This window comes from Thamnophis elegans, chromosome 3 (assembly GCF_009769535.1).
Source record: "Thamnophis elegans isolate rThaEle1 chromosome 3, rThaEle1.pri, whole genome shotgun sequence".
Classification (NCBI taxonomy): Eukaryota; Metazoa; Chordata; class Lepidosauria; order Squamata; family Colubridae; genus Thamnophis; species Thamnophis elegans.
Window position 1 is genome coordinate 35,929,379 of NC_045543.1, and position 17,387 is coordinate 35,946,765.

General features: G+C 40.2%; 1 protein-coding gene across 1 annotated transcript in view; it reads left to right on the plus strand.

Annotated features, from left to right (window-relative positions):
• Positions 1–17,387, plus strand: part of TRPM8 (transient receptor potential cation channel subfamily M member 8) — a 175,729-nt gene that overhangs the window by 102,682 nt on the left and 55,660 nt on the right. The window contains exons 16-17 of the mRNA XM_032213076.1: positions 9,380–9,492; positions 12,044–12,260. Of these exons, the coding sequence (XP_032068967.1) occupies positions 9,380–9,492; positions 12,044–12,260 (330 nt within the window). The remainder of the gene's footprint in view (positions 1–9,379; positions 9,493–12,043; positions 12,261–17,387) is intronic.

Genomic DNA, 17,387 nt, shown 5'->3' on the forward strand with positions numbered 1-17,387 from the left:
CCTTGGATGAGTTCGAATTTGTCATCCCTGAGGAAGGGGACAAGGCTATGGGAGCAATGAGTGCCTCCACCTGTTTACTGGACCCGTGCCCCTCCTGGCTGGTTTCGACCAGCAGGGAGGTGACATGCAGCTGGCTCCAGGTGATTACCAACGCTTCTTTGCAGGAGGGGTCTTTCCTGCAACCACTAAAGGAAGCGGTGGTGAGGCCCCTCCTCAAGCCTTCCTGGATCCAGCCATCTTGAAAAACTACTGTCCTGTCTCCAACCTTCCTTTTTTGGGGAAGGTTGTTGAGAAGGTGGTGGCCATTCAACTCCGACGGACCTTGAATGAAGCGGATTATCTGGATTCCTTTCAGTCTGGTTTCAGGCCTGGGTACAGCACAGAAACCACTTTGGTCGCACTGATCAATGATCTCTGGCGAGCCAGGGATAGAGAGCATTCCTCTATCCTGGTGCTTCTTGACCTCTCAGTGGCTTTCGATACCATCAACCATGGTATCCTTCTGCGACGTCTGGAGGAGGTGGGAGTGGGAAGCACCGTTTTACGGTGGTTCTCCTCTTACCTCTCCAGTAGGTCGCAGTTGGTGTTGGTCGGGGGACAGAGGTCGACCCCTAGGCCCCTTAAGTGTGGGGTGCTGCAGGTTTCGGTCCTGTCCCCCCTCCTATTTAACATCTACATGAAACCACTGGGTGAGATCATACGACGGCATGGGATAAAGTACCATCAATATGCAGATGATACGCAATTGCATCTCACTGCCCTGTGCCAGCTCAGTGTAGCGGCGGACGTGATGTGCCGATGCCTGGAAGCTGTCAGGATCTGGATTGGGATGAACAAATTGGTGCTCAATCCTGATAAGACCGAGTGGCTATGGATGTTACCCCCGAAGGACAGTTCAGACAGTCCGTCCTTGATCCTGGGGGGTGAAGACTTACACCCCTCAGAGAGGGCTCGCAATTTGGGGGTCCTCCTGGATTCACAGCTGACACTGGAACACCATCTGTCGGCTGTGACCAGGGGGGCCTTTGCCCAGGTTCGCCTGGTACACCAATTGTGGCCCTACTTGGACCGGGGGGCACTTCAAACGGTCACTCACGCCCTTGTTATCTCAAGGCTGGATTATTGGTGGAAGAAGGTGGGGCTTAGCAGTGAGAAGACAGATTTTCAGGCTATTCCTGAAATTCCTCTATTCCGAAGGAATTGGACGGTTCATTTTTGAACCCAAGCTGTCCCGGAGAGACAGTGAAAGGTTGGAGGAGATCCAGTGACCCCAGAGACGTTCACAAAATCCCTGGGGGCTTGGAATTTAACCTCCTTTGCCAGTGACTTCTGGATTAGCCGTAAGCTAACCGAAACTGCAGGTTGCCCCTAAGAATGGCGTGAGTGTCTCCAGCTGGTAAGGTGATTTTATTACTCAGAGAGACACGGTCCGCATAAAAATTTAAGCTAATTGAAACCAAAGAACAGAAGAATCTAGCGGCGATTTGGATCTCTTTATTGGTTTATGGACTGTGGTTACCCTATTTTTAAAATGTTTTAAATGCTACTTACATGGACAAAGGAAAGATTACTCCAACATCTCCTCTGACTCTCTCTAAGTGGGCTGTAAACCAATTTACTATAATTTGACTCCCTACAACTTGACACTTTTATTGCTTGGCTGGGTTGGTCTAAGATCAGATAAGATTGTACAGCTCCCAGCTTGTTTTTACTTGCAAATACCTTAAAGCTTCTAAAGGGAAAATACTAACTGCGTACAAAGATGGCGTCTGTTCAAGTTTCAAATGATTCATTTCAAATGATTTTTTCTGCACTACAAAAGCTATCTGACACGTACGACAGATTTGAAAGGAAGCTGGATTACTTGCTGCTTTTAACATCAAAATATGAAGAAAAAAGTGAGAATGTTGAATGTTTGAATGTTCCTGAAATACAAACGAAGGATGTCAGAGATGAAGATTTTCAATTTGCTGACATTCCGGGCATCTGGTTTACCTCTGAGGGAGAAAAAGATGGAACGTTTGAAGGGGGGGCAGCCACACAGAAGATTTACTTCGAAAGACAGAGCGTAGGAGGAATGAGAAGCATTAAAGAATTTATACTTTATGAAATATTATTTGCAAAACTTTTGATACCACCACTGAGAATTAAAGACAAGCTGAAAAGTGGAATAAATGGAGGACAACGACATTATATGAGAGGCACCTTAAGCATAAAGGTGCAAAGATCTTCTTGTTTGGACTTGCTCATAAAGACGTTTGGAGAACTTGATCCACGAATGGCAACAGGATTAAGGAGGTTTTGTTATTGGAGAGACACAGGCTGATAGATGGAAGAATACAATTCAAAATTAGCTAAACCTAATTAATTTTATTTGTAATAGACATAGTTGAATAATAATTGATAATGATAGTAATGTATATAATGTGGAGTTGATATGATAAATAATAATTGGATATGAGAAGGGAAGGTTAGAAATATTTTTGGACCATATACAAAGGTTATTAATCACAATAATTATCACTATTAAAAAATAAAATAAAACTACATACAGTTAAATGTTAACTAATATGGGGAAAATGTTATGATATACGATATAATTACATAAAGAAAGGAGAATGATAATAAACTATATACATGGAGGATGGAATTTTTGGTATTAAATATTATGGATGTTTAGCTAAAACAGGATATGAGGATTTGATGTTAATGGAGGATTTTATAAACAAGTAAATGAAATGCTAGCATGTGGTTATGGATTAAATCTTTGGCATAGTTAAGGATGAAAGATGTTTAAACAACTGTAGTCAACTAAAAGTGGAGGTATGATGATGTCAATATGGTAAACATTTGAGTTAAGATATTTGAATTAATATGAATTAATGGAAGAGATGCACAAAAACATGTTGTAACCAGCTGATATACTTTTTTATAATATATACTTGTGTTCTTTTTTTTCTTTTTTTTGTTTGTTTGTTTTTTCTTTTTTTTCCCCCTGCCTTGTTTTCTGTTTTTTGTCTTTTTTGTGTTTTGATTTTTTCTTTTCCCACTGGTGTGGGCATGTGTTGTTTATGTAACAAAAAAATAAAAAATTAATAATAAAAAAGGCATCAATGGGTGAAATATATATTTTTTAAAAAGCCTGGATTATTGCAATGCGCTCTACATGGGGCTACCCTTGAAAAGCTTTCCGGGGGAGGTGCTTGCCGCCGTCGGCAGCTTAATGAAGCTGCCCTCAGAGTTCTGGTTCGTATATCTATTTAAGATCTTAGATATCTCTTTTTCCAGTAAGGAAAAAGTAGGGAGGGACTCTCAGCCAGTTAGAATCCTCTTTGGAGTTCGCAGCCTTTTTTTCTTTTTGGCTGCGAATGAAAGAGAGTGAATCAACGAAAGCTGAGTCATTTACTCTGGCCAGATCTTCTCAGCTGTTTTTTTTTCAGCTCTAGGCGAGTTACTTCCCCCCCCCCAGAACAAGCCTTTGTAATTAACCCATTTAAGATTAATCCGGGCAGTGACCATACCTGTGAATTTTTCCTTTTTCTCTATTTAAAATACCAGCTTCAATTTTATAAAAGACTCCTTTTGTTTAACCTTTTTTTTTTCTTAAAAAAAATGGTGATTTTATAACTTCCGCATTTGCTATAACGATATATCTTCAACTTCCTGGACAGATTTAAGGGATTATAAACTAATTAGCCCTGTTCCCTCGAAGACTTCTTTTTATTAATTGCCAGGGGTTTGTTGAAACTACCTTATCTCAAATTAACGTGAGTAGAGACTCTGTTTGCTTCCCTTTTTATCATGGCACCGAAATCGAAACCCAGACGCTCTTCTACATCAGCATTTGTTACGAAACCGCTGTCCTTGCCTTCTACGCCCTCTACTGGAGATTTGCTAACGAAAGAATTTCTTTTTGAAATCCTTAAAGAGTTCAGAGAGGAAATGCAAAAATTTATTTCAGACTTTTATGACAGACTTGATGCCAAGATTGCTCAAACAAAGGAGGATATGATCGAGGTTATGAATGCTATGACAGATTATATTGCTGGAATGGAGGATAAATTGGAACTTTTGGAAGAAGCTAATTCCAACCTGACATCTAAAATTGAAATATTACAACAGGAAATCCAAATTGCGCAAAAACAACTTGTCATGATAAATTATAAGAAGACTGAGTCTGCAATAAGAGTTAGGGGATTGCGTGAAAATGAGCAGGAGAATTTGAAACAGACCTTTTTTGAGGCTTTTAGTCGCTCGGTGGGAAGTCCGGGACTTAACTTTGATTGGCAGATCCAAAAAATCTATCGCCATAATTCGTACATAGCAAAACAGCGACAACTTCCGAGGGACATAATTATATATTTCGCCACAAGAGAATCCAGAAACGCGATAATACAGGAGTTCTACAATAATAGGCTGCAAATTGATGGACAGGATTTGATTGTTTTCAAAGAAATACCACCTCAAATATTAAAAGCCAGAAGAGACTATGCTTTCTTAACTAAGGAACTCAGAAACTCTCAGATACAATACAGATGGGAAGTGCCGTTTGGTATTACAGTTACATTTGATAACCAAAAATATTGTCTTAACTCTGTTTTGGAAGCCCGAGATTTCTATTACAAGATTCTGAAGGCGGGACTTCCTGAATCACCCGGACATGGAGAAAGACAAGGAGAAGGAGAAGAGAAACAGCGGAACACGTGGCTACAAGGCGAGAGGCATTGCTTTCCCCCTCCGGAAGGGCAGAAGAGTAGAGAATAAAGACTTAGTTATGCTTCTAAAACATTTGCTTAATTTTTAATTTGAATAATATTTTGTGATTTCTGTCTTGGGTAAAACGGTATAGCTGCATACTGACGAAGAGACATTGAGACTGAAAGAGACTGAAAGAAGTGGCGATGATTTTGGAATATATATTGTATGGGATTTAAACAGGATTCGATGGATAACTCTGAATTTCTACTTTAATTGTTCATGATTTATTCTTTAGGGTGAGGAGAGCGGAGATCGTGATCTTCTTGGATTGTGGTTCGGGTTGAATGGAGCTGGGAAGTGTGGGGTAGATGGGAGGGTAGTGAAGGTTTAAGTAGAGTTTATTTTGAGCCAGAAAGTAAGCTGATCTTTGTATAAATTGTTATTTGAATATAATGTTTGGAAAGATATACCCATAGAGTCTGCAGGAAGGTGAAGCAAATATAAGAGGAGTACGGATGAAAATAAAATATATATATGGACACGGGTAAAGGCAGGATGGGAGGAGTTGGAAAAGGAAACCGAGAGAAGTATTTGAATGTTTAAATGGTTTAATAGAGAAGGAGGCAAAAGAGATAAATCAAAGGTTTGGATATTTAGATAAAGAGATAAGGCTCTTAGCTGGAATTCCATTTAATTAACTTACTTGGTTTCAATATAGTTTGAAATCCTGCAAGTAATAAAATAACTGAAATTAGGAATGAGGTACATTGTTTAAGATTTAAAAATGATGGGAAGCTGAGTTTAATGTAGAGAATTTGTTGATTTTTCCCGTTTTTCCTTTTTTTGTGTGTGTGTGTGGTTTTTTCTTTTTTTACTATTTCCTTTTTTTTTTCCTTTATCTTTTATCTTTTAATTCTAAAGTTATTTGATTTTAATATATTCCAGACTGTGCTTGATAAAGAGTTATGCCGGGTATGGGACCTGGGAAGTCGAAAGGGGGTTAGGGAGGGGGGTTTATGGGGGGGAGGGGGGAAATACAGTCTCAATTTTCAGAACAATAAGAATGCACTTGTATACTGTTGCTCTCTTTTCTTTTTTTTCTTTTTTTCTTTTATTTTCTCCTTTTTTTTCATTTTTCTTAATATTAGAGCAAAATATAAACTGAAAAGATTAATGAATTGTAGAGATACACCAAAGTGAGGAGTAGAGGGAAAGAAGAGGGAGAAGTAAAGAGGGAGTGAGAGGGGAATGTAAGGAGGGTGAGATGGAGGGAAGGGGAGAAAGGAATGTTTGAGGGGGAAGGGAAGTAGAAGAGGGGAATGTTGGAGGGGAGAAATGAAAGTTGGAGGGGGAGAAGAAAGGGTGTATGGGGGATTGAAGTGCTATGTTGGTTTTCTATGGTGGAAGATGAGTTGTGTTCATTGATTTTCATTTTTTTAAAATGCACAGTATATAAGTGATTGTATAAAATGAAAATGAAAATGAAATAAACAGTTTTAAAAATAAAAATAAAAAAATAAAAAATAAAAAAGCTTTCAGAGACTACAGCTAGTCCAGAATGCAGCCGCACGAGCGATTTTGGGTGTACTGAGATACACCCATATTACACCTGTCCTCCGCGAGCTGCACTGACTTGAATTGGTCTCCGGACGCAATTCAAGGTGTTGGTTATCACCTTTAAAGCCCTACATGGCTCAGGACCAGCGTATTTTCGAGACCGCCTACTGCCACATACCTCCCAACGGCTGATAAGATCCCACAGGGTGGGCCTCCTTTGGATGCCGTCAGCCAGACAGTGACAGCTGGCGGGCCCCCGGAGGAGAGCCTTCTCTGTGGCTGCTCCGACCCTGTGGAACCAGCTACCCCCAAAGGTCTGGACCTTACCCACTCTCATGGCCTTCAGAAAAGCTGTTAAAACCTGGCTGTTCCGGCAGGCCTGGGGCTGTTGACCTTATTGTAAAGGTCCAGCCCCGATTAGAAATGTATGCATGTTGGGAATTTTTAAATTATTCTTTTATTTTGCTTTTCTTTTTCTTTCTTTGTAAGCCGCCAGGAGTCCTCCGGGATTGGGCGGCCTAGAAATTTAACAAACAAACAAACAAACAAACAAACAAACAAATAAATAAATAAATGAAGAGGGGGAAAAAATATTCCAAACCAAATGGTGTAGTAACATTTGTTTAATAAAATATAGCAGAATAATATTTCAACCATGTAAAGTCAGCAGTAGTATTACGAACCATCATCACTGTCACTAACAAATGAGGAGGATCTTTAAGGTTCAAGTACTCTTCTAATTTTCTGGAAACCCCAAGAACTCATCATCATTAGTGTCACAATTTAGGAAGCTCAATTGCTCACAATCACTGATATCACTTTCTTCATTATCTTCATATATGATACGACCTTCAGTTCTATCTAAGGCAGTGATGGTGAACCTTTTAGGCACCGAGTACCTAAACTGCGCACATGCGCATGCCGAAACTGAAAGGTGCACATGTGTGAACATATACATGCACGGATTTGCATGCAGGAACACGTGTGAATCAGTGATGTGCAGTCGGGGAGGCAGAGCCTCACCACTGTCATCATGAAAAGAAAAGAAAATGTAAAAGGAAAAAGGCTGAGGTAGTTGCTGCCAGAGTCACAGTGGATGACTCTGCTTAGTGCTTAACTGTTTAAAAAAGCCTCTAAAAAAGTGCCCTCTACAGGAGGTGGGAGAACCACATGCCTCATTTAGTCTATCTTTATGATCACTTGAGCAGAGTTAAGCAAAGGTTAAAAGCCGAAAAATTCCTTATGTAGATGAGGCATGTGGTTCTCTTGCCTCCTCCTGTAGAGCGCACTTTTTTAGAGGCTTTTTTAAACAGTTAAGCAGAGTCATCCATTGGGGACTCTGGCAGCAGCTAGCCCAGCCTGACCTCAGCAGCTCTTGCCTTTTTCCTTTTACATTTTTACATTTTCATGACGGCAGGAAAGAGCAGAGTTAAAATCCTCTGTGATTGTGAAACAGCTGAAAAAGGTATGTGGGTCGGAGGGAGGGGGAGGAATTCAAAATTAATGTAATTTGTAAGTAATTTGTTTTTGTGTGTGTGTATGTGAGTGAGTGCGTGTGTTTGTTTCTTCACTCAAACAAACTCTCAATTTGAGAGAGAGTTTGTTTGAGAGTGAAGAGAGGGAAGGGGGTAGGAGTTGGAGAGGCAGGGAGGGCAGCCCGCCAGCTTTTTTTCAATGTGTCCGGGGCAGCTTGCCAGCAGAGGCAGGTCTTTTACCCGCCTCTGCTGGTAGGCTGTCGCTTTCTTTCTTTTGCCCAGAGGCTGCAGCCCACCTGAGCTGCCCGCCTCTGGGCAAAAGAAAGAAAGTGACAGCCCGTCGCTGGCTTTCTATTGCCTGCCCCGCCACTATGTCTGACATAGCAGCGGGCCACCTCTATGTCGGACATAGCGGCGGGGTGGGCAAAAGCCGCTTTCTTTCTTTTGCCCAGAGGCAGGCAGCTTAGGGGGGCTGCAGCCTCTGGGCAAAAGAAAGAAAGCAGCAGCCCGCCGTTGGCTTTCTTTCGCCCACCTCTATGTCAGACATAGCAGCTGGCAAAAGAAAGCCAGCAGCGAGCTGCCACTTTCTTTCGCCCGCCTGTCAGAACTCAGGCGGGTGAAAGAAAGAAAGAAAGCACTTTATACAGTGGGATGTCAGGGGAGAAGACTGCCTCACCAGCCATAAACCTCTCCACACGTCACTGGTGTGAATGTACACATGCACGAATATGCACATGCACAGACATATGCGCATGCACAGCAGAGACCCGAACACCAGCTTACAAATTAACATTGGTGGCAATTTGGTGCCATCTGCACAGCAGAACAACACAACCATGTAATGTGTTTTCTCATGTCCTGAGATTTTCACAGTTATGGTTTTGGCACCTTTCAGATCAATAGTCTTATTAGATGACACATCAAATGTTAGTGGGACTTCATCCATATTCCCACTCTGGCCAATTTCAAAATTATTTTTCTTCCTAGCATCTATTACAAATGTATGAAAAGACAGAATTTTAGATTTATATTCTTTTGGCATTTTTTCGCACAATTCTAGTTTTGGTGCTCATAGCAAGGCTATATCGCCTCATAAATCTGTAGCACCATGATGGTGATCCAGTAAAATCCTGAATGCCTTTCTGAAGGCTGTAGAACCCTTGTGTTTGGCTTCATATATTACCATTTTTGTAGAAACTGTGAAGCCATTATTCTGGTGATATGTGATCCATTCTTTCATGTCCACTTCTAACTCTGGCCACTTGGCAGCAATCCCACAAAAATTGTGCTTACTTTTATCTTTTCCTTTTTTGCAACTGATCCACCTGTTTTCTCCACTCTCTTATCCTTTTTTCAGTTGGAGGTGGCCCAAAATGTCTCTCCACTCATGCCTATTGTTTATGCCAGGGGCAAAAGTTCACAATATAAGTTCAATCTTTTCCTCTTCACTATTCTTACAATTCATAATTCAAAATGTGCAAATATAAGTGATATATTTGACTGTTAAGTCTGCTTAATTTCAATAATAGAATTGTACATGAACTATTCAGAGCATTCTATACATACCACTGTACTACAGTTGAAGAATTAGGGCATTTGACTAGATCAGGCATATAAAGCCCAAATGATTTCATAATTCTATCTTTCAGAATTTTATTTCCAAACAATGGTATGGGGAAATTTCAAGAGACACCAAAAATTGGAAGATCATTCTGTGCCTTTTCCTTTTCCCTTTAATAGGATGTGGCTTCATTTCCTTCAGGTAAAAAAAGCTTTTTATTATGAAGTACATTGTGCATATGTGAGTGAATGTATCAATGGCACTGAAATATCTGACTTATGATCATTTTTCACACTTATGACCTTTGCAGCATCCCCGTGATCATGTGACCAAAATTAAAATACTTCATAAACAATCTAGATGAGGGATTGAAGGGAAACTCATCAAATTTTCAGATGACACTAACCTGGCAGGAACAGCCATCATCCCAGAAGATAAGCTCAAGATTTGGATAGACTCGAACACCGGGTCTTATCTAACAAAATGAAATTCAATGTAGATAAAAGAAAGATTTTACACCTAGGCAAGAAAAACCAATTGTATAGGTATAGGCTAGTTTGAAACTTAATGCCAGTAACTGTGAGAGGGATATTGGCAGTGGTGGGATTCAAATAATTTAACAACCAGTTCTCTGACCTAATGACCAGCTGGGTAGGTGTGGCTGGGTGGTCATGTGGCTGGGTGGTCATGTGACTGGGTGGATGTGGCCAACTCAACATCTCTCACGACGTCAAGAGGTGCTTCTCCTCACCTGGCCTCTCTTGACCTGGGGATGCTGCAACAGTTGTAAGTGTGAAAAACTTCATAGGTCACTTTTTTCAGTGCCATTTTAACTTTGAATGGTGACTAAATGAACTGTTGTAAGTCAAGGATTACCTGTACAAAAATACAAAAAGCTCCTTTGCTTGCAAGAAGCTGCCCTAAATACCAATCATTAGATTAAAAAGACCTGCAAGCCGGAGTTACAAATCAGGCAGAGTGCCAGAGCACCTGGAGGAATTAAAATAGTTAAAATGCAATGATAACTATCAGCAGCCAACTCTTACTCATAAAGTGAAACCCTTTAGCAGAGAGGTCATTTAAGCTCTCCAGAAAGAGCACACCTAGGAGACGCAATCCTTAGATCCATTTGCACCACTTAAAGATACCTGCTGGTCTCACTCACCTCACAAGATATCCTAAAAAAATCATCCAGATTTAAGGAAAGATCACATGCCCCCCCCCCCAGAAAGGCAGTTAAAAAAATCAGTGCCAAGTTTGCATCCTGCCTCTTAGAAGTACACCCCAAAAGGACTGCCAGGAACCACTAAAGCAGTGAAGAAAGACACACACACCCCCCTCAGATAGAAAAAGAAACCATAAGACAGGTAAAAATTCAAACGCAATGCAAATAATTAAATTACAACCCAGGCAAACTCAAGTGTAAACACTTGAGATAAGCCTAACTACAAAGAAAGCAATTAATGCTAGAATGTAGCAAAAGAGGGAACACAGTAGCTGTTGCTTTTTAAACCAATTACCAGAACAAATAGACACAGGATTAAACTTCACCAAAAACCAGTTTTAGACCAAAATCCAGAAAGGGTATGTAAACTCACGTTTGAATGTCAATCTTTCTAGTTAGTCAAGAAGCCTTGCTGAATGTCACTCATCTTGGTTCCTTGTCATTAAAAGCTTCTTTCTGGCATTTTTCAATTATGTCTTCAAAGTGCTGTTCGGTGCATCCCGGCTGGAAGAACTCCAACAGGAGAGTATTTCCTCCCAACAGCACTGTAAAAAGCTTAAAACAACCCTTCCTCTTTAAGAAAGTCAAGCCCCAGCAAAGTACCAGTAAAAGGGAAAAAAAACTCTGGAAAGCTTCAGAGGCGAGAGTAAGTCTAGGTGTACTGCCAATAATGTAATAAGGGTTAATGGAGAGGCAGTTTTTTTAACCAGTGCAATAAAGATTAGGCTAGAAACAACACCAGAATGTTTCCTTCCTGCCTTCCAATGCACTCTTAGGCTGCATTAAGTGAGGGATAGAATCAAAATCATGTGAATTCCTAGTACCATTTTACAAAGCCTTAGTAAGCACCCTCTGCTCCTCCTCCATTTGTGTGATTAGAGGGCATGCACATGCATACTACTAACACAAATGGAGCTGTTTACACATATGTGTGCCTGCCGCTCATGCCTTCCTTGCCAGCCCAGGCCACTGTTGGGGACCACTATTCTAGTCTAACCCCCTGCTCAAGCAGGAGACCCTATACCATTTCAGACAAATGGCTTCCAGTCTCTTTTCAAAAGCCTTCAGTGATGGAGCACTCACATCTTCTGAAGGCAACCCACTCCACTGGTTTATTATTCTCACAGTTTTCATCGACTCTATGATTCTGTGATTTTAAGTCATCCAGTGAGCTTCTATTGTTGAGAGAAGACTAGAACCTGAGTCTCTCCATTCCCCATCCCCACTGGTTTTCATAATAATTAATATTTATATAGATTTAATGTAGAGAATTCCCATTTGAAACTCTAGCTTATAAACCATTGCCTAAATAATCAAGTAGCTTGAAACTAAGCTGTATCATGTATCTGTTTTAACAATTGCCATTTGGTTGAAAAATCAGTTCAGAAGAATTTGATAATATATGCAGATGCAAACTTGTAAACATTTAATGTTTACATTTAAGTTGTTTTTCAAACCAGTCTCTCTTCACCTTAATTCTTTTTGGAATAATTAATTTATTGTACACTATTTGCTTCTTTTATTCAGGAAAAAGCCAATAGAAAGGAGCAAAAAGTTGGTCTTTTACTATGCGTGGTTCTTCACTTCACCATTTGTGGTCTTCTCTTGGACTGTTGTGTTCTACATTGCCTTTCTCCTTCTGTTTGCCTATGTCCTGCTGATGGATTTCCAAAAAGAACCTACCATGCTGGAACTGATGCTCTATGTGCTGGTTTTCATCCTGCTTTGTGATGAAGTGAGACAAGTAGGGACTGCTTAGAAATCAAACATGTTTTGTTTGCAGGATGATTATTCAAGTTCAAAAAAGCTGTTTGATGTTCACATCTAATTACTTTCTCCCCGTTGTATCTTGATTTTCACAGTTTCCAATAATTTTTTTGAAATGCTGTCTAGCTCATTAAGTCATAGATTCCATATTTAATTAAATATAAAGATAATTTATATCATTAGTGAAACTGTGCTCTTCCATATTTTCCATAGTTTTGTAGTTCATAAACCTACCCAGATTTTATGCTTTGTTTGTAACTGAGAACTCAGTTCTAGGTAGTATTAAACTAATAAAATTAGGGGAAATGCTTAAATACACTGTAGTTTAAGTCAGTACAAGATGAAAACTATGCTGGTAAGTATGATTTCTTAAATCCTTTTGGAATAATCATATTTTTATAAGCCTCCAGAATGTCATTAAGGAAGTGATTATTTTTACCCGTGTGTGTGTGTGTGTGTGTGTGTGTGTGTGTGTGTGTGTGTATATATGTATGTATGTATGTATGTATGTATGTATGTATGTATGTATGTATGTATATATATATGTCATCCCCACAAGTGCCTGCTTTTGCATTCCTCTCATTGGATTTACCAATATGAGAAAGCTCTTAATAAACACACACTATACATTCTAATCAAGCATATTTTACTTGGTTCTGCCTAGTTCCAACCATATTGAATTTTATAAGTTAACAACCAAAGAATTGTACTTGGTGTTAAACTAATCGATTAACACAAGTTACCATAGTAGTGGGTGTTAAATGACACAAATGGATTTGCCCTATTACATAGAGCTAGCCTTGAACAATTCTAAAATTATCACCAGCATTTTGAATTGTGTCAGAGGCAGATAAACTATAGTTTTGCTGTAAGGCCACCATTGCTACATTCCAGATCAGTTGTGATTTCTGAAAAATATTGATAAGTAGTTCTGAATGAGCTCTGTGTAATAAAGCCATCCTAGATGTAGGTATCCAAAAAGAGAAGTCACCTTCTCTTTTGTGATTCAATTGTAAGGGATGTAAATTTAGGAAAGGTATGGAGGTTTCGAAAGAGGTCAGGTGTCTGCCAGGTGCTACTGCCAGCAGAGACAAGAAGTGTATTCTTAAGATAGTCAAGAATGCAAGTAAGGACTGTGATGTTGATGCTATTATATATCTTGGCACAAATTATCTGTCCCAAAAAGATGTACTTTCTGTGCAGAATGATTTCCAGAGCTTGGGATATGAACTTAGTACTATAGTGTAGGTTGTAGGCTTATCTTCTCAGAGGTTATACCAGTATATAAGGAACAAAAAGGGAAGGCCCAGTATGTGGCAGAGTTTAATGTGTGGCTAAAGGAGTGGTGTAAAAGGGAAGGCTTTGGTTTTATTAGTCATGATGCCTGCAGCTGGTCCAATGAAAAACTGTACAAAAGAGATAGTTTGCACCCATTCAAAAAAGGGACTGAGTTATTTTGCATTAAATTCACAGATTTTCTGGATAAACATTTAAACTGAACAGTGGGGACAGAGAATTAATTGATACAGAACATTTCTGTCTCCAGCAATCTAAAATTCATAGGGTTATCAGTGCGTGTAACATAGATGTTTGTGTGGTAAGATTATCAGTCCTGCTGTCAAGCAAAACCAAGCATTTAATAGTGAATGCCATACCATGCGCATGAATCATACAAGTGGCAAGAAAATAGGGGCAGTCAGGCATAACACAGGTTATGTAGGTAGTAAACACAGGGTCAATAAAAATGGTCTCAAATGTCTATACACACTACACAATACACAGTATGAGGAATAAACAGGGTAAATTAGAAATTCAAGTAAATGAGGACAGATATGATATTGTTGCCATTACAGAAACTTGGTAGGATGAAACCCACAATTGGAACATACAGCTAGGAGGATTTAAATTATTTTTTAAAAAATAAACCAAATAAAAGAGTAGGTGGAGTTGCACTATATATATAAGAAATAACTACATTTCTACAGAAATAGAGCACAACAATGATGAGAACTATCTTGAATGCATTTGAGTCAAAATTAAAGGGGGGGATGGCATTGCCATAGATCTATACTACAGGCCATTCAACCCAGCAGAGGAAGTAGATGAACTTTTTGCTAGTCAGCTAACTAAGGTATGTAGGAAACACACCACAATAGTAATGGGGGATTTTAACTACTCTGACATCAACTGGGAAACAAACTCTGCACCAAGTGGAAGATCCAACAGATTCCTAACAAACCTAGCAGACAACTTTGTTTCCCAAAAGGTAGAGAAGGGAACAAGGGGATCAGCCATATTGGACAATTCTCACTAACAGAGAGGAAATGATAGAAGGTGTTGAAGCTACAGGAACCTTGGGGGCAAGTGATCATCCAATACTGGAATTCAACATTATGTAAACACAAGTAGTAGAACGAAGTCAAACTAGAGTATTGGACTTTAAGAGAGCTAATTTCAATAAACTTAGAGAGAGAAGGATTCCATGGATGAGAATCTTCAAGGGGAAAACAACTCAAGAAGCTTGGGAAATTTTGAAAAGTGAGATTATAAAAGGCCAGTCTACCACAATACCAATGAAGGAGAAAAATAACAGCTCTCAAAAGAAACCAGCATGGCTGCATAAAGAACGCTCTGACAAATTGAAAGACAAAAAGGATAAATATAAAAAGTGGAAAGAGGGGGACATAACTAAGGCAGAATATCAGCAAATAGCCCGAGCTTGTAAAGATGAAGTGAGGAAAGCTAAGGCTCACAATGAAGAAACACTTACCACAAAAGCAAAAAATAACAAAAAAAAGATTCTTCCAACATGTTAAAAACAAGAAAAAAGTTAAGGAAACAATTGGTCCATTGCTGGGAGCAAGCAGCAGGAAGGTGACAAGCAACAGGGAGAAAGCAGAACTATTTAACTCATTTTTTTGCATCTGTCTTTACACAAAGGGAAAAAACAGTCCAGCCTACTAAAAACAGCACCACAAAGATCAGATTAAGAACACGAGTTGAAATAGGGAAGAAAATGGTAAGTGAGCACCTATCTACCCTAGACGAATTCAAATCACCAGGACCAGATGGATTACACCCCAGGGTTCTGAAGGAATTAGCAGACGAGATCTCAGAACCACTGAACTATATCTTTCAGAGATCCTGGAGCACCTGAGAACTGCCAGAGGACTGGAAAAGAGCTGATGTGGTTCCCATCTTCAAAAAAGAAAAAAATAGATCCAGGAAACTATAGACCTATCAGCCTGACCTCAATACCAGGGAAGATTCTGGAAAAGATAATCAAGCAATGAATTGGCCAACATCTAGAAGTAAACAAAGTAATAGCCAAAAGCCAACATGGGTTTGTCAAAAATAGATCATGCCAGATTAATCTTATTGCATTCTTCAACAAAGTGACAAAATTAGTGGAGCAGAGGAATGTCATCAATATAATTGACTTGGACTTCAGCAAGGCATTTGATAAAGTAGACCATAACCTACTACTAGATAAAGTAGAAAAATGTGGGTTAGACAGCATCACCACCAGATGGATTCATAACTGGCTGACTAACCGGACTCAATGTGTAGTCCTCAATGGAACTGCATCTACATGGAGGGAAGTATGCAGTGAAGTACCCCAAGGCTCTGTTTTAGGCCCAGTACTCTTCAACATCTTCATCAATGATTTGGATGAGGGGATAAATGGGGAACTCATCAAATTTGCAGATGACACTAAAATGGCACGAATAGCCAACACTCCAGAAGATAGGCTTAAGATACAGAAGGATCTTGACAAACTTGAACATTGGGCACTATCTAACAAAATGAAATTCAATGGTGAAAAAAGTAAGGTTCTACATTTAGGCAAGAAAAACAAAATGCACATGTACAGTATAGGTGGTACCTTGCTCAACAGTGCTATTTGTGAGAGGGATCTTGGAATTCTAGTGGACAACCATTTAAATATGAGTCAGCAGTGTGCAGGAACTGCCAAAAAAGCCAACACAGTTCTAGGCTGCATAAACAGAGGGATAGAATCAAGATCATGTGAAGTGTTAATACCACTTTATAATGCCTTGGTAAGGCCATACTTGGAATACTGCATTCAGTTTTGGTTGTCACAGTGTAAAAAAGATGTGGAGATTCTAGAAAGAGTGCAGAGAAGAGCAACAAAGATGATTAGGGACTGGAGGCTAAAACATATGAGGAACGGTTGCAGAACTGGGTATGTCTAGTTTAATGAAAAGAAGGACTAGGGGAGACATGATAGCAGTGTTCCAATATCTCAGGGTTTGCCACAAAGAAGAGGGAGTCAAACTATTCTCCAAAGCACCTGAGGGCAGAACAAGAAGCAGTGGGTGGAAACTAATCAAGGAGAGAAGCAACTTAGAACTGGGGAGAAATTTCCTGACAGTTACAACAATTAATCAGTGGAACAGCTTGCCTCCAGAAGTTGTGAATGCCCCAACACTGGAAGTCTTTAAGAAGATGTTGCATAGCCATTTATTTGAAATGGTATAGGGCCTTGATGGTGAACCTATGGCACGTGTGCCACAGGTGGCACGCAGAGCCATTTGTTAGGGCACGCAAGGCATTGTTCTGTCAGCTCCAGTGCGCATGCGCACACTGGCCAGAGAACTTCAGCCTTCTTTTTCAGCCATTTTTCGCCCTCCAGAGGCTTCAGAAGGCTTCCCTGAAGCCTCAGAAGCTTGAAAAGTGACTTCTGGTTTGCCCATAGGGTCGTATTTCTCCCCTTGGATCCTTCAGGAGGCTTCCCTGAAGGTTCCAGAGGGGGGGGGGGGAAATGGCCCTGTGGGCAAACTGGAAGTCTGTTCCTGAACTTCCGGGTTGCCCATAGGGCTGTTTTTTGCCCTCCTGAAGCCTCCGGAGGGCCTCTGGGGTGGCGGGGGAGGCTGTTTTTTGCACTCCCCAGGCTCCTAGAAAGCCTCTGGAGCCTGGGGAGGGCAAAAATGGGTCCATCATGCACCAAAAGCATGGGGGAAGGAGTGGGTTGCACGCATAACATTATGGGTGTGGGCATGCCCACACACAACCCCCCTGCACTCCCCCCGCTTTTGGCATGCAATGGGAAAAAGGTTAGCCATCACTGGTATAGGGTTTC